The 18,635-nt window shown below is 43.2% G+C and overlaps 1 protein-coding gene across 1 annotated transcript in view; it reads right to left on the bottom strand.

The window, feature by feature from the left end:
* Positions 1–18,635, bottom strand: part of LOC111969390 (cingulin-like protein 1) — a 43,572-nt gene that overhangs the window by 8,199 nt on the left and 16,738 nt on the right. Inside the window, 5 exon segments of the mRNA XM_023995492.2 lie at positions 7,060–7,221; positions 8,774–8,944; positions 9,074–9,226; positions 9,611–9,715; positions 12,857–13,063. Of these exon segments, the coding sequence (XP_023851260.2) occupies positions 7,060–7,221; positions 8,774–8,944; positions 9,074–9,226; positions 9,611–9,715; positions 12,857–13,063 (798 nt within the window).

Genomic DNA, 18,635 nt, shown 5'->3' on the forward strand with positions numbered 1-18,635 from the left:
GCCAATAGTCTGCTTTGTAGGCTTTGTGGAATCACCACCCTGAAACCCCAAAGAATACAATCATCCTCAATGGTAAGTTCAAACTTTCTTTTGACATAAGGTTTAAAGACTTCGTCTGGTCATGGTTTGGCCAACATACTGCTTAACCATTTTCACTCTATACACTGGATTTGGTGTAGGACCCCTACAATCACCCAGTGGGAGTCTGGACAACGCATCTGCATTGCCATGCTGTCATGTTTCTAAAATCAAAGACCATCGCTGCATTCTAGCTGCTGCAAGTGTTGAGACACCTGTCTTAGGACCAAGAATCATAAGAAGAGGCTTATGGTCTGTCAGCATGGTACATTTCCTACCATACAGATACTCATGAAATTTCATAACTCCAAACACCAGTCCTAGTGCTACTTTCTCTATTTGAGAATAGTTCCTTTCTGTTTGGTAAGCATCCTAGAGGCAATTGCTATAGGTTTCTCAGAACCATCCTTCATTTAGTGAGAAATCACTGCACCTACACCTACCGCTGAAGCATTACAGGCTAGTATGAGCAGTAGCTCCGGGTTGTAGTGAACTAACACCTGGCTAGTAAGTAAACTCAGCAAAAAAAGAAACATCCTCTCACTGTCAACTGCGTTTATTTTCAGCAAACTTAACATGTGTGAATATTTGTATGAACATAACAAGACTCAACAACTGAGGCATAAACTGAACAAGTTCCACAGAGATGTAACTAACATAAATTGAATAATGTGTCCCTGAACAAAGGGGGGGTCAAAATCAAAAGTAACAGTCAGTATCTGGTGTGGCCACCAGCCGCATTAAGTACTGCAGTGCATCTCCTCATGGACTGCACCAGATATGCCAGTTCTTGCTGTGAGATGTTACCCCACTCTTCCACCAAGGCACATACAAGTTCTCGGACATTTCTGGGGGGAATGGCCCTAGCCCTCACCCTCCGATCCAACAGGTCCCAGACGTGCTCAAAGGGATTGAGATCCGGGCTCTTCGCTGGCCATGGCAGAAGACTGAATTCCTGACTTGCAGGAAATCACGCACAGAACGAGCAGTATGGCTGGTGGCATTGTCATGCTGGAGGGTCATGTCAGGATGAGCCTGCAGGAAGGGTACCACACGAGGGAGGAGGATATCTTCCCTGTAACGCACAGCGTTGAGATTGCCTGCAATGACAACAAGCTCAGTCCGATGATGCTGTGACACACCGCCCCAGACCATGACAGACCCTCCACCTCCAAATCGATCCCACTCCAGAGTACAGGCCTTGGTGTAACGCTCGTTCCTTCGATGATAAACGCGAATCCAACCATCACCCCTGGTGAGACAAAACCGCGACTCGTCAGTGAAGAGCACTTTTTGACAGTCCTGTCTGGTCCAGTGACGGTGGGTTTGTGCCCATGTCTGGTGAGGACCTGCCTTACAACAGGCCTACAAACCCTCAGTCCAGCCTCTCTCAGCTTATTGCAGACAGTCTAAGCACTGATGGAGGGATTGTGCATTCCTGGTGTAACTCGGGCAGTTGTTGTTGCCATCCTGTACCTGTCCCGCAGGTGTGATGTTCGGATGTACCGATCCTGTGCAGGTGTTGTTACACGTGGTTTGCCACTGCGAGGACAATCAGCTCTCCGTCCTGTCTCCCATTAGCACTGTCTTAGGCGTGTCACAGTACAGACATTGCAATTTATTGCCCTGGCCACATCTGCAGTCCTCATGCCTCCTTGCAGCATGCCTAAGGCACATTCACGCAGATGAGCAGGGACCCTGGGCATCTTTCTTTTGGTGTTTTTAGAAAAGCCTCTTCAGTGTCCAAAGTTTTCATAACTGTGACTTTAATTGCCTACCGTCTGTAAGCTGTTAGTGTCTTAACGACCGTTCCACAGGTGCATGTTCATTAATTGTTTATGGTTCATTGAACATGCATGGGAAACAGTGTTTAAACCCTTTACAATGAAGATCTGTGACGTTTTTGGGATTTTTACGAATTATCTTTGAAAGACAGGGTCCTGAGTTTAGATGTCTCTTAGCTTCCTCAAAAGTACTTTGGCTTTTCTGTGACCATTCCCATTTTACACCTTTCTGCAGTAGAGGGGTCACAGCCTTAACTATGGTAGACAGAGTTTGAATTAATTTTCCATAATAGTTAAGTAACAAAAGAAAATACCTGAGCTCAGTGGTGTTTGTAGGAATGAGAGCCTTCTCAATAGCTTCAGTTTTCTGTTTCATGGGGTGCATCCTCTCTACATCTATCACATGACCTAGATAGGCTACGCTGTTCTGGAAGAAATAACATCTCTCTTTTAACCTTCAGACTGCAGTCTTTCAGTCTTTTTAGCACTTCCTCAAGATTTCTCATGTGCTCTTCTGTGTCACACCCTGTGATAAGTATATCATCAAGATAACAGACTACCCCATCTTTACCTTGTAGGATCTGATCTATTATTTTCTGAAAAATAGCTGGAGCACAGGCAACACCATTAGGAAGCCTGTTGACCCTAAACAACCCCTTACGTGTATTAATGGTGAGATAGTGCTTAGAGCTCTCCTCTAGTTGTACTGGCTGGTATGCCTGTCACAAATCCAGCTTTGTGAACTTCTCACCCCGTCAGCTTGGTGAACGAGTTCTGCGTTTTTGGTAACGGATACTGATCTTCTTCCAGCCACGGATTGATAGTTACCTGTATCGTCTGTTTTCGGTATACACACACAATTGGAGCAGCCCATTCACTGTAGTTAACTGGAGTAAGGACCCCTTCTGACTCCAACTTGACAAGCTGTTTTTCAACAGCTTCTCTAAGTGCAGAGATTTTCCCTCTTAGAACTAGTGACTCTTTACTGTACATTTTTAAACACACAGTTTGCAGGTGTTATGTTCCCCAGTTTCTGTGTTGTTGTGTGTTTGTACAGTTGAAGTCGGAAGTTTACATACACTTAGGTTGGAGTAATTAAAACTCGTTTTTCAACCACTCCACAAATGTCTTGTTAACAAACTATAGTTTTGCAAGTCGTTAGGACATCTACTTGTGCATGACACACAGCTTCTGATAGGCTAATTGACATAATTTGAGTCAATTGGAGGTGTACCTGTGGATGTATTTCAAGGCCTACCTTCAAACTCAGTGCATCTTTGCTTGACATCATGGGAAAATCAAAAGAAATCAGCCAAGACCTCCACAAGTCTGGTTCATCCTTGGGAGCAATTTCCAAACTCCTGGAGGTACCACGTTCATCTGTACAAACAATAGTACGCAAGTATAAACACCATGGGACCACACAGCCGTCATACTCAGGAAGGAGACACGTTTCGGTCTCCTAGAGATTAACGTACTTTGGTGTAAAAATGCAAATCAATCCAGAACAGCAGCAAAGGACCTTGTGAAGATGCTGGAGGAAACAGGTTCAAAAGGATCTATATCCACAGTAAAACGAGTCCTATATCGACATAACCTGAAAGCCGCTCAGCAAGGAAGAAGCCACTGCTCCAAAACCACCATAAAAAAGCCAGACTACAGTTTGCAACTGCACATGGGGACAAAGATCATACATTTTGGAGAAATGTCCTCTGGTCTGATGAAACAAAAATAGAACTGTTTGGCCATAATGACCATCGTTATGTTTGGAGGAAAAAGGGGGAGGCTTGCAAGCCGAAGGACACCATCCCAACCGTGAAGCACGGGGGTGGCAGCATCATGTTGTGGGATGCTTTGCTGCAGGAGGACTGGTGCACTTCACAAAATAGATGGCTTATGAAAAGGAAAATTATGTGGATAATTGAAGCAACATCTCAAGACATCAGTCAGGAAGTTAGAACTTAGTCGCAAATGGTCTTCCAAATGGACAATGACCCCATGCATACTTCCAAAGTTGTGGCAAAATGGCTTAAGGACAACAAAGTCAAGCTATTGGAGTGGCCATCACAAAGCCCTGACCTCAATCCTTTAGAAAATTTGTGGCAGAACTGAAAAAGCGTGTCCAGCATGTTCGCCTAGAAACCTGACTCAGTTACACCAGCTCTGTCAGGAGGAATGGGCCAAAATTCACCCAACTTATTGTGGGAAGCTTGTGGAAGGCTACCTGAAACGTTTGACAAAAGGTAAACAATTTAAAGGCAATGCTACCAAATACTAACTGAGGGTATGTAAACTTCTGACCCACTGGGAATGTGATGAAAGAAATAAAAGCTGAAATAAATAATTCTCTCTACTATTATTCTGACATTTCACATTCTTAAATAAAGTGGTGATCCTAACTGACCTAAAACAGGGAATTTTTACTAGGATTAAATGTCAGGAATGGTGAAAAACTGCGTTTAAATGTATTTGGCTAAGGTGTATGTAAACTTCCGACTTCAACTGTATGTGTGTGTATTTCAGGATGGCTTCCTGGATTCCAAAGCAGCTGATTGGTCGGCCCATCACTAATTGGAGCTCTGACCCCGCCCTCTCGTCAGGGGATACAGCTGACTGCAATTATCGACTCCTTCTGCAGCTTTAAAAGCCAGTGTTTCTTTGTTAGCAGAGAGAGCTTCTTTGTATGTCCTGTGTTGGTCTAGTAAATTTGTTGAAAATGGTTTTGTAGCTGTTCCTGTAGAGGTATGTGTATACCGTAGTACCTAGTGTTTTTGGTTTATTTAAATTGTCCACTAAGTTTGAATTATTCTGTTTCATTTGTTCCCAGGGGGGGAAGGGGAAGGCACCTTGGGAGTTTTTAGGCAAGGGGCCTGCGGGCATACATATACCTGTAGTATTTACTCTGTCTCTGCACACTAGGTAAGACCTGGCCGGACCACCCGCTGTATTTTGGTTATCGCGCCAGGTGGTGTTAAGAATGGGTAGGCAGGTAAAGTAGGAGAGGGGGAACTTTAACTTTTCTTTGCTTTGGTTCCGTCCAGCCCCTTTTCCCCACTTTACCGTGTGAGGGAAGAATAAATTCCCTGTAAACGGTAATATTCTCTGCCTCTGTCATCCTTACCCGCACCTACAATCACATACCTTTTTTTTTCACTCCACGGGGAGTTGAGTTGTAGCCGGGTGTTGCGTTCCCTCAAAGGCTTATGTAACAGCAGGGCTCAATTTCACCTTTTTGAACCTGCGGTTATACAACCTCTCTGATATCACAGAAACTGCTGCACCTGTATCAACTTCCATGTTGAGTCTCACATCTACCCTTACATACACAGTACGGTTTAGTAATGTCTTTACCTGTATTTAATACAAACAGTTCAATTCCTTTTACTTTACCCAACTCAGTCAGTGGCTAAAACAGCCGATGTCCCTTTATCAGATGTCTGGCTCTCATGTGAGATGTAATGCTCATCACTCTGGCGCTGGAGTGTGATGTAATGCTCATCTCTGTTGCAATGACGTTCTTGCCTCTCTCTCGCTGGTGTTCGTTGCCCTGGTGCTGATCATCGTTGCACCTCTCATCTTCCTGCAGTTGAAGTAAGGAGGCCTCTCCCTCGTAGCATCCAGGTGCTTGTTCCATTTCGTTTGCTTCGTCATTTTTTTCCTCACTTGACACTCCCGACATGCCCTGGCTATGTGTCCTTTCTTCTTGCACTCCCGACACTCAAACCTTGTAGCGGCACTCATCTGGCTTGTGCCCTTTTCCCGCGCAATGTTAACATGGTTTACCTGTTGTCTCTTTTCTTGGCAACGCTTTTCTTCTCGCCTGCATTTGCTTAAAGTATTTTGTGAAAGTGCACAGCAGTTTTCTTTGTTAATTCAAAGGTATTGTCATGTATCATGTATTGACTCAAGAAACTGAACAAATTTACATGTGGCTAATGCTTTTCTTAAACTAGCCAAGTACTCACTAATAGACTCTCCCTCGAGTTGAGTCCTTGACTGAAACTTTCATCTTTCAGTAATAAAATTTGTACGTAGTGACTTTTCAACAGCGCGACCAACTATCAACATTTTTTCACTTGATTTCTGTGGAGCACATAAGTCCATTAACAAATTGTGAGACTCTGCCAACAATAAGAAAAATGGCTTTTGACTTATCCTYGTACTTGAGTCCATTAACTTCAAAATACTGTTTGAAACTGTCCTCAAAGTGAAAATCCTCAGCCTTGCCGTCGGCACTAGCTTTTCTACAGACTGTCTCGACGGAGCTTGCACTTTCTTACTCGCTCTGTTCCCCTTCAGACGAAAACTCTGGTACCTTGTCGCCAATCTGTTGCAACCCCGGTTAAAGGAAGCAGATTATTTTTTGTTATTGCGAAGAGAAACTTGACAGTATAAAACATTAACATCATGAAGATGGTATTTTTCTAATGTGACAAGAGATACAACATAGCTGGTTCCAAGCTGAGTCCATCTGCACCCGCTCAAAGGAAGTACACTTGAATACCCTGGCCAACAACCAATGAGGGCCTGCCAATTAAGCTAAGCGCATCCAATCAGATCCATATTTCCAATATCACACACTGAACACGTGCACACCATTTTAACCAGATGTGCATAATAACATGCTGCTTATCTCTCAAACTACAATCTTCTGTTCTCTATCCATGGAATTAGTCCACTCAGCAAGTACTGAAATTCCCACAGAATTTGTCTCTTAACGTTCTTTGAACAATTTCAGAACATGCCCAATGTCAAACCAGTTGGAGAATGTTCCTAGAACATTACAAACATTTGTATTAAATGTAACCATGTTTGAACTTTTAGGAAACTTTCTGTTAAAGTAATGAAATACCAAGAAAATGKTATTTTGTCAAATTCCTTAAATGTGCCAAGAATGTTCTAAAACCAAGTAACTATCCTGCACTATTCCCAGAAAGTTGTGGGAAGGTTGTATGCAAAATAACCATAGGACAACGCTGCTCTCACCAAGCTCTAAGAAACATATGGTTCTCAGAACGTTATGTGCTAGCTGGGAACTGTTCCTTCCTCAGGACAAACAAGTACAAACAAACAGACGAAATGGAAGGACTAGCATACACTGACTGAAGACAATTAATACAGCACAAAAAGTCTCCATGAACACATGTGTATAATTTAGAGACAATGAGAAATTAATAATTAAGATATTCCTCCATACCTCCATGAGTTTGACCTGTCGGAATTTGTCATCCTTGGAGTGGGCTTTGGTCTCTGCCTCCACCTCCAGGTCATAGACTTTCTGCTCCAGGGCCTTCTCCTTGAKCACCGAATCATCCCTCTCCCTCTTACACTGCCTCAGGTCTTCCTCCACATGGCTCAGCTGCAGGACACACACCACACATACTTTTAAAACAGAATGGAAAACAAGTTTTGTGAATGCCTCCTACTCATTTACCAGTACACCACAGCGAACAATAAACCACACATATGTGTCATACTGTTACAGTAACATCCATACCTGTCATGCATGCTTTAGCAATGCAATTTCAGCAGTGGCCACAAGATGCCATCTGTTCCTTTAACAAAAGTGACTTAAGAGAAACTTTCAAAAACACTAGCCTGGTGAGTGAAGAAGATGAAAGAAGAAAATACATTTGTCTTTAGCAGGTCTCAATGTGCATGCTTATAAGATGGATGTGGGGGTTGGGACAGACTGGAGATCTGAAGCAGATGAAACAGTGACCTCATCACCAGGCCTTAGAGGAGTGTATGGATCAGCGGGGAGGAGAGGAGGATGTGGGGTCAGTCATTCCAGCTCTCACAACAATGACACTACATCCCCCTCTTCCTGTAGACCAGCTGGACAAAGATACATCAGCATATCCCATCTGTGCATATACATTAYACTGAGTAGACTACATTACACTGGGTAGACTACATTACACTGGGTAGACTACATTACACTGGGTAGACTACATTACACTGGGTAGACTACATTACACTGGGTAGACTACATTACACTGGGTAGACTACATTACACTGGGTAGACTACATTACACTGGGTAGACTACATTACACTGGGTAGACTACATTACACCTGTCTCTTATACACATCTAGATGTGTATAAGAGACAGGGAAATAGGTTTTCTTTAATGACATTCTGCAGGGGTTAGTAACTCAGACACACAATGAGGGAGGACATTATTAGATCAAATAAACAATGCTTATCCCATATTCAACAAAAACATTCCAAACATTCCAAAGTGTTTAGTAGGTCAAACCATACCCAATGAGGAGTGACCCTGGGTTATAACAACATTATGTGGTGCAAACCACAGCTACTAAGGAGTTATAGCTAGATTGTGAAAATGAACCATAGTACTGGAAAAACATTAGCTGGAGAATTCCTAAATTGAGGCAAAATGCCATGAAGAACTTTACAGAGGCTCACTCCAAATTCCATAACCCTACCTAGCTACAACTCCCTTAATGTATGAGAACAATGGATGTAATGTAAGATAGTCACAGCTAATACTTTGATATATTGTTCAATTAAAAGAGGTTCATAAATTCATCCTAGTGTCTGAAGTTCTAGATTGCTAAAACATTCTGATGCTTCACCAATAGAAAAACAATGACTCAGATTTATTTTACCACCCTCCACAGCTCCAACTCTTCATACTAAACCACAGATATCTATGAAAATATAAATTATCTAACCTCTTTAACCTTGTAATACCACCAGGCCACCAGGCATCTACAGCTGTGAGCTTCTGGTCCAGTTCAGGGCAAAGGGGAAGTATAAGAGGGGAGAGGACACACATTCCAAAGCCATGACCTCACTGTACAAACCCTGAGTGGGGGTTTACAACACACTGAGTCAGGACAATGGCTCATCCTCCATTGTCATGGGGACCACTGGCCAACCCACCTCCTCCTGCAGGGACTTAGCAGCCAGACAGGACTTGTCCAGCTCCACACCCCGTTCCCTCAGCTGTCTCTGAAGCTCAGCCAGCTCCCGACGGTTCTTCTCCTTGTACACGTCTATCTGCTCCTGCAGCTCCTGGGTGGATGACTGAGAGGCCTCCACGATCTCACTCATCTACAGGGAGAAGGTAGAGTTAGCCTTGCTAACAAACAGACATGCATGCGCACACTGACACATGCATGTGGTGTGATATTTGATTGACTAAAACAAGGATGTCCGAAGGCCTTTAGTTGGTCCACTCACCTCCCTCTGTAGTTTCTCCACTGTGCGGTCCAGCAGACTCCTCTCGTCCTCTATCTCATTCTTAGTGTTCTTGAACTGTTCTTTCTGACTACTCTCCTCCTTCAGCCTCTCCTCCAGCTCTCTGTGGTCACGGTTCAGCTTGGTCAAGTTCCTCTGGAACAGAAAGAGTTTAGAAAAATAGGTCAGAATGGTAAGGAGGACCAGCACTTATGCTTTATTATTCTCACCAGTAAATTCTCCCAAGCTTGTGGTCAAAGCCTGGTCAATCTTACCTGTACATCCTCTAACCGGGTGGTCAAAGCCTGGTCAATCTTACCTGTACATCCTCTAACCGTGCTGTCAAAGCCTGGTCAATCTTACCTGTACATCCTCTAACTGGGTGGTCAAAGCCTGGTCAATCTTACCTGTACATCCTCTAACCGGTGGTCAAAGCCTGGTCAATCTTACCTGTACATCCTCTAACCGGGGTGGTCAAAGCCTGGTCAATCTTACCTGGTACATCCTCTAACCTTGTGGTCAGAGCCTGGTCAATCTTACCTGTACATCCTCTAACCTTGTGGTCAGAGCACGGTTGGCACGTGACATCTCCTCCTCCTGCTCCTTGATTTCTTCTAAAGACTCTTCCAGCTGCCTCTTCTCTATCTGTGAGTTTACACATACACATATACACCAGCATAAGACAATAGGTAACAGATCTGATCTTCAATGTGAAAAGTTTTATTACTGTCAATCTGATTGACACTCCTGTGCAGTTTACAGTGGCTCTCCTTTATATAACTAGCAGCTCATGTTACACCCGAGGATCTGTCTTTTTCAGCCATCTATTTCCTGTGTTTGAGGGACGCAAAATCCACTTGTAACTTAAATCTTGCTGAATTGATTGCTTTCATTTTACTCCTGCGACTGTTTCATACTTTGCTTGTGCCTGTATTTTTTATTCGTTAACATTACGACTGCGGAAATGATTGTAATGACCTGTCAAACACACCCCGGTAACGGCTGAAATGGGGTCAATGGAATACAATGTCTTTCAGTTGAATCTATAATAACGCTAAAGCTTCGTCAGGGATTTAACGCAACGCCTCGACAATTACATCACAAGAAAGAGAAGAAAGAATTGAATACAGTTGAAATGTTTACAAATTACATGCGCTGAAATGATTATTGTGATATTATGTCTGATCTCATAAACAATGTAAAGTATCTTTAGATATGTTTAATTTAGAGCAAAGTGTGTTGATTTTTAATCCAAGGATATCCTGCTATTGACACACTTGTTTAATTAATGAGGCAGTCTAGACAGCGCATGTGAGTGCGGGTAGGGTAGACAGAGAAAGTATTTGGTAGTTGCAGCCCTGTTATGCAAGAGAACTTGACAACAGTAATTAATGAGGCAGTCTAGACAGCGCATGTGAGTGCGGGTAGGGTAGACAGAGAAAGTATTTGGTAGTTGCAGCCCTGTTATGTTAATGTTTCCATATATGCAAATACACCCTGTGTATTTATGCAAATGAGGCACATAAAATATATATATACAGTTGAAGTGGGAAGTTTACATACACCTTAGCCAAATACATTTGAACTCTGTTTTTCACAATTCCTGACATTTAATCCTAGTAAAAATTCCCTGTTTTAGGTCAGTTAGGATCACCACTTTTTTTAAAGAATGTGAAATGTCAGAATAATAGTAGAGAGAATGATTTATTTCAGCTTTTATTTATTTCATCTCATTCCCAGTGGGTCAGAAGTTACATACACTCAATTAGGATTTGTTAGCATTGCCTTTAAATTATTTACCTTTTGTCAAACGTTTCGGGTAGCCTTCCACAAGCTTCCCACAATAAGTTGGGTGAATTTTGGCCCATTCCTCCTGACACAGCTGGTGTAACTGAGTCAGTTTCTAGGCCTCCTTGCTCGCACACGCTTTTCAGTTGCTGACCACAAATTTTCTATAGGATTGAGGTCAGGGCTTTGTGATGGCCACTCCAATAGCTTGACTTTGTTGTCCTTAAGCCATTTTGCCACAACTTTGGAAGTATGCTTGGGTCATTGTCTATTTGGAAGACCCATTCGCGACCAACTTTAACATCCTGACTGATGTCTTTGAGATGCTGCTTCAATATATCCACATAATTTTCCTTTCTCATGAAGCCATCTATTTTGTGAAGTGCACCAGTCCCTTCTGCAGCAAAGCATCCCCACAACATTGCTGCCACCCCGTGCTTCACGGTTGGGATGGTGTCCTTCGGCTGTTCAAGCCTCCCCCTTTTTCCTCCAAACATAACGATGGTCATTATGGCCAAACAGTTCTATTTTTGTTTCATCAGACCAGAGGACATTTCTCCAAAAAGTACGATCTTTGTCCCCATGTGCAGTTGCAACTGTAGTCTGGCTTTTTTATGGCGGTTTGGACAGTGGCTTCTTCTTTGCTGAGCGGCCTTTCAGGTTATGTCATTAGGACTCGTTTTACTGTGGATATAGATACTTTTGTACCTGTTTCCTCCAGCATCTTCACAAGGTCCTTGCTTGCTGTTCTGGGATTGATTTGCATTTTTCACACCAAGTACGTTCATCTCTAGGAGACAGAACGCGTCTCCTTCCTGAGCGGTATGACGGCTGCGTGGTCCCATGGTGTTATACTGTTGTAATATTGTTTGTACAGATGAGCGTGGTACCTTCAGGCATTTTGAAAATTGCTCCCAGGATGAACCAGAATTGCAGAGGGTCTACAAAAAAATTCTGAGGTCTTGGCTGATTTCTTTTGATTTTCCCAATGATGTCAAGCAAAGAGGCACTGAGTTTGAAGGTAGGCCTTGAAATACATCCACAGGTACACCTCCAATTGATTCAAATGATGCCAATTAGCCTATCAGACGCTTCTAAAGCCATGAAATCATTTTCTGAAAATTTCCAAGCTGTTTAAAGGCACAGTCAACTTAGTGCATGTAAACTTCTGACCCACTGGAATTGTGATACAGTGAATTATAAGTGAAATAATCTGTCTGTAAACAATTGTTGGAAAGATTACTTGTGTCATGCACAAAGTAGATGTCCTAACCGACTTGCCAAAACTATAGTTTTTTAACAAGAAATTTGTGGATTGGTTGAAAAATGAGTTTTAATGACTAAAACCTAAATGTATGTAAACTTCCGACTTCAAGGGCCTCCCGGGTGGCGCAGTGGTCTGCGGGCCGGGCGCAGTGCGCGCTAACCAAGGGGGCCAGGTGCACGGTGTTTCCTCCGACACATTGGTGCGGCTGGCTTCCGGGTTGGAGGCGCGCTGTGTTAAGAAGCAGTGCGGCTTGGTTGGGTTGTGCTTCGGAGGACGCATGGCTTTCGACCTTCGTCTCTCCCGAGCCCGTATGGGAGTTGTAGCGATGAGACAAGATAGTAACTACTAGCGATTGGATACCACGAAAATTGGGGAGAAAAGGGGGTCAAAATTTAAATCATAAAAAAATCATCATAAAAAATAAACTTCCGACTTCAACTGTATATATCTACAAAAACTGATACAATAAGATAATGTATATATGGGTGGATTTACGTTTTTCTTTCTTTATTTGACAATAAATTGAATACCTGAATTCCCACCAAAATCCCTTTGTCCATGCCAGTAAATGTTTTATGCGCTATAATTCATGTGATGGATTATACATATTCTAAAAGTTTGGAGTATCTTCATCCACTGTCCAACAGTTGCATTTATGCAAATTGTTTAAAAAACATTTAAACAATTTCTATGACCGTTGCTACAGTACATTAGGTTTCTCTGTTCTTCACCTCAAGCCGGCTGACTCTGTCCCCCAGCTTGCTCTCCTGTAGCTTGGCATCATCAATGATGCGGTTGAGTTTGGCCACTTCGTTCTCCAGCTCCTGTGCCCGCTTTCTCAGCTTCTCGGCCTCTTGGCTAAGACGTCCCGCCTGGCCCTCCACTGCCCCCTTGGCTGCCTCCACTTCAGCCTTCTCCTTGCCCACTGCAGCACTGCTCTGGAGAACAGACAGAAGGGTCAGTACAAAGTAAATACAGCGTAGAAAGATGCAACGTTGTACAGAAAAGGACACAATACTGGCTTGACAACTGGTTAAAAACAAAAGTCTACGGTCTTATTTACAAGGCAACTCAAATTCCTTCACAACTCCTCCTCAAAGAGACTCCCAAAACAACTCCTTCATGACAAGCTCAAGGGGATTTAAGAGGTGGATGCATGACAATAACTCTAAGCCTCCATTCACCTCCCATTGAACTGCCTCTACTGCTGTAGCTTGGCCCACACAAAGACAGCATGTCACCCGCAAAAGGCTGGGGAGATTGAGGTGAATGGTCCAGTCCAGTAAATCTGTCCACTTCATTCTGAGTCCCCTGAGCATGACCAACAACAATGTCTCAATAGCTTTACCTGCCGGAGTTGTACAGTTGTGGGGCTGCTGCTTAAGCCTTATGGCTCTCGCTTGTTCACCGCTTGTCACTAAACATGATCAAATTCCATAATTAGATGACCCACTGTTGGTGGCAGCCTGTCTTTGTATGAACTTGGCTGCTGTGGCAGGACAGTGTGAAAGGAGGTCCCTGTGTGCTTTGCCTCTGCCCAGTTTTATCAATGGAGAGCCTGCCCTGGCTAGCCTGTCCTAAGGGACAGCAGTCAATGCACTCGGGGAAACCTGAATTCTGTCTTCATGTAACCTCTTAGCTGACAACAACACACAGCACTATCTAGCCCCGCATTAAGTTTTGCATAGAAAAACAGATAGCAGGTTTTGCTGTGATGATCCTGTCAGAGAGGGATTTACTTTATATCCTGAATGTGACAGTTTAAGAAGATATTGTAGCAGCCAGGCTCCCGACATATTTGTTCAAAAACAAGAATATCTGGAAATGAGGCTATGCTTGACAGAATGCCAGACAACAGGTTTGACAGTTTCTTGTTCTGTTTACTACAGTGAGGAATACCCGTGCTGCACGCCTCCACAGAAACAACCAGGAACTTACGTTCATATGGGCTTGAAGTTGACTACTGATACAAAGGCTATGAGTTTTCCCTAACCAGGAGAAACTAGAAGCCCTAGATAAAAGCTATTCCCAAGGCCTAGAGTTTTTCCTGGTTGGATCACATGGCTCCTGGCCATTCTCATTACAGTACTAGGCCTATATTTAATTGACTAAATATGATTACGTAAACACAGGTTATATTTAAGCAATAAGGCACGAGGGAGTGTGGTATATGGCCAATATAACATGGCTAAGGGCTGTTCTTATGCACGAGGCAATGCAGATTGGCCATATTTTATAATTTTTTTAATTTTACCTTTATTTAACTAGGCAAGTCAGTAACAAATTCTTATTTTCAATATATATATATATATATATATATATATATATATATATATATATATATATATATATATATATATATATATATATATATATATATATATATATATATATATATAATATATTATATATTCATATATCACAAACCCCTGAGGTTCCTTATTGCTATTGTAACAATGTGCGCTGAGCGGCGAAGCAAGTTCAGGGACTGAATCATTTAATAAATAAATGAAAATATAATACAAAACAAGAAACACGAACAACTCACAGACATGAAACAGAAACAATAACGCCTGGGGAAGGAACCAAAGGGAGTGACATATATAGGGAAGGTAATCAGGGAGGTGATGGGGTCTGGTTACCAATGTAATTAGAACAGTAAAAACACATGTTTTGTCATACCCGTGGTTTACGGTCTGATATACCACGGCTTTCAGCCAATCAGCATTCAGGGCTCAAACCACCCAATTTATAATGTAGCTATCAGTTTTCTCCCCATTCATGTTATACAGTATGCAGGCAGGGAGGGACTGTTCATTATGAGGAGGAATGTCTGCTCCCAGGGGGATTAGAGGCAAACGGTGCAGATKAACACACTGTGGTTCAATTCCCCTTAGCCTCACCTGGACAAGCAGGCAGGCAGATAGGCACCTCTCACTGGACAGGTCCAAGAGAAGCCTGTGTATACACACACACTGCACACACCTGACGCACGTACCAGTCACATACTCCACTCACACCTGACGCACGCACACAGACGCATCTGTTTCACACACAAAGACACACAAACCCTGTGCTCCAGGTGAGCACCAATGCTGACTCACTCAGTGGAGAGTGAAAAACCATTCACTAACGAAACAGCATGATAAATAGCAGACAGCTAATGACATGAAACTACTTCAATTACAAGACCTGTGATTATCAGTCATAGGTTTAGTTAGATACAGATGTCTTACTAAATGGGTGTCCTAAAAGGAAGCTATCTGACTTAGCGCTTGGGAATGTGTTTGAATCCCCTCATCTGTCATTAGAACCACTGTACTATGGTCCCTTAGTGACTCATTATCTGTCCACAGAGCTGAAAGAGTCCAAAGTCCGACCACCTTGCCCCCTCACTCATCCCCTCACCACTGGGTGAGTTGGAGGACCCTCATTGGTCACTGAGGCTTGGTGTTCCAGTGTTTGAGCGGAGGGTGGGAGGCGAGGGGTTAAAGTCACCCAGTGGAGGGGAGAGCAGAGAAGACAGATCATTAACCACCCCACCTCCAGGACCCACTGAGGCCTGTTGGGCCTGTTCCCCTCCCCGACACCCTTATCCCTGCATGGGTCAGCTGGGGCACAAGTACACAGACAGACTGACTGACTGATATGCAGGTGTCACTGGAATTACCTACATCCCAGACCAGGATATTCTCACACAAAAAACGTGCTTAAAATGTGTAAATTAAGGCGGTGTTCTCTTTCAAAACATTGGGCATATTCAAACATCTTTCACCTGTCTAGGACTGTACAGAATCCAAGGACAGCAGGGGGTAGAAGCTTGTGAAAAACCTCACTGTTTTACAGGTCACTTCGCCTACTTAGCTAGAATATGTGAAGATTGTGGTATCATCTCTGTATTCAAACTAATCAACTGGGGCTGTGGGTAGAGGTCAGGTTGAGGGGGAGGGGAACATACAGAAAATGTAGACTCATTGAGTTCTCAGTTTTTTTCTCATACAAACATCCCCTCACCCCCTCTTTCACTGTCCCATTTCCCATCCTGGGTTCTTTGAGAGTCCAGTCTGGGCACTACCACCCAGAGGGCGTAGGGGAGAAAGAGCCACGGGTGGTGAAAATTCACAGGGTGCCCTGGTGATCATTGTTCCTTGTGTTTGCCATTTTTTACTCGCTCAGACTTTTACAAAGCCTCAAAATTAACAATTGGAGAGTTTAATTTCAAGGGCTCTCTTGTGTACTCTTAAACTGTGTGTCTATAGTCAGGCATTAACTACCATTGTGCGGCCAGTAAAAAGAGTGGCACTAACAATGCAGTGAAGTATGCATGGCCCAGTGTGTGAGCTCGGAGCTTTTACAGGGTGTTCTCAGGTTGCTGGGAACACACACAAACCCCTGCTGAATCTGCTTTGGAGCCCAGGGAACAAACAATGGAGTTTGCTGATATTCCTGCACCAATTACAGTCCACAAGAATCCTGCCAGGGTAATCCCACATCCAGCAGAGCCCCACTCTATTCACATTTATAGGCACATACATATCCCTTTTTAAATGACAAGAGAGTTAATCCATTCTAAATCCACTGTCAAGAGTCAGTGTGCAGCAGGTAGGACGGAGTCAGGCGCAGGACACAGAACTGAGTAACAACGTACTTTACTCGGGAAATCACAAAAAAATACCATACAGGGAAAAATATTCCAGCTCGACACAACAGAGCTACTACTTAACAAAGAACAAACACGCACAAAACCATGTGGGAACCAGAGGGTTAAATAGGGAATAAATTATAACGTAATGGAAACCAGGTGTGTACAATCAAGACAAAACAAATGGAAAAAGAAACGTAGATCGGTGGCGGCTAGAAAGCCGGTGACGTCGACGGCCGAACGCCGCCCGAACAAGGAGAGGCACCAACTTCGGCGGAAGTCGTGACATCCACAACGCATCAAAAAAGTATAATCTGACTTTTAACTGAATCAAAATGTTAATCTTTCAACAAATCCTGAAAATAAAGATTGTGGTGTACTCATGCACTTGTCAGTGAGTAGCATACCCTTTGATTGGTTGTCACAGACAAACTGGTGTCATCTATACTACAGAGATTAATGTAAAAGTCCTGACACACCCCTAAACACATTTTATGTGTTTACTATCACATGCATTCACAACAGTGAACACAACCTTTTATATGAGTGCACTGTTGTGGGCATGAAGCATTCACAAGGTTTTAGAAATAATACCTATTTCAGACAGTAACACTCACAGTGTAAGATTACAGTAWATCAAAAATAWGTAACTATAGTGGAGCACAGTGTTCTGCTCCCTCTGCTCTACCATGGCCTTGGGAAAGGTACAAAGCAACACTTCTTTGATTGAGCTGACACATTGTCAAGTTGCTATAATGTCCCAGCAGCATCCCTGACAGAAAGGCTTTAGTTAGGAGCTGAAGGGCAGAGTGTTCCCCCTACCTAACCCAGGACCTAGGTCAGGATGCAGAGAAACACAGGATATCTCTCTACCCCAGCTGCAACAACACACTGGTGGTGACATCGTTCAAACAGACACATACTGGCCACAACCACAAGTGAATAAAATCAACGCTCAACACCACAACCTTTATAATTGTTTACTTCAGTCTACCTTAGAGGGTACTGTGAGCCAACGTTGATGCGGCCTCAGTTTTATGGTCCTGTTTTCAAATGACTTCCATTCATGTGCTCTCCCTGAGGGAAAAGTAAATATGGGATAAGAGGGGAAGTCGAGATAGGCAATCGGGACTAAATAGAAGCACAAAGATGACCAAGGTCCTTCCAGGAACGGGTCATATCCTGTGTGATATCAAGTTAACGGTATTCAACACCATGCATTCTGTCTTCAAGCAAAATGAATAGCATCACAGGTCACTCAAGCTTTTCTCCGGCAATGAATAAGCCTTAGTTTGTTTCACCAGCAAGAAGGTATGCATTACAATAGAGATGCTCTCCAACAAAAGGTACATAGACTAGTGTCTGCCTAGTAAAGACAGGTTTGTGATGGCTTGGGAGAAAAGCTTGCAGTGGAAATTAAAACTTGCTGCTTGAGGAGCACTGGCATCTCTCCAGTCACCATAAGATGCCAGCAATCAAATCTTGTCTTGTCCTTCGGGACATGGAAACAGAAACCTTTTTAAATGGAGTCTCTATTGCCGGGCCAAATGATAGGATTTCAGGGGGGTTTGGCTTTAATAGAGAATTAAATAGGCCAGTGCAGTGAGAAGGCAGTCACAGTAGAGCTTTGAGGGACACTGGCCCTTTGTGTCAAAAAAATTGAACCAGAGAATTAACATTTACTGTCACAAAACGCCAAGCCTCCCCAGAATGTGGCATTATTACTGTTTAGCACTTCGCCAGAAGGCCAGTGGCTTCAAAAGAAGGGAGTGGGATGACACAATGTCAAAATTCCACACACAGTACTCTATTCTGATCTTAAATGGTTGATATGAGGCCAACCCGGAGTGATTATAATATCAAAAGAC

The sequence above is a fragment of the Salvelinus sp. IW2-2015 genome, linkage group LG10, assembly GCF_002910315.2.
Source record: "Salvelinus sp. IW2-2015 linkage group LG10, ASM291031v2, whole genome shotgun sequence".
NCBI classification, from domain to species: Eukaryota; Metazoa; Chordata; class Actinopteri; order Salmoniformes; family Salmonidae; genus Salvelinus; species Salvelinus sp. IW2-2015.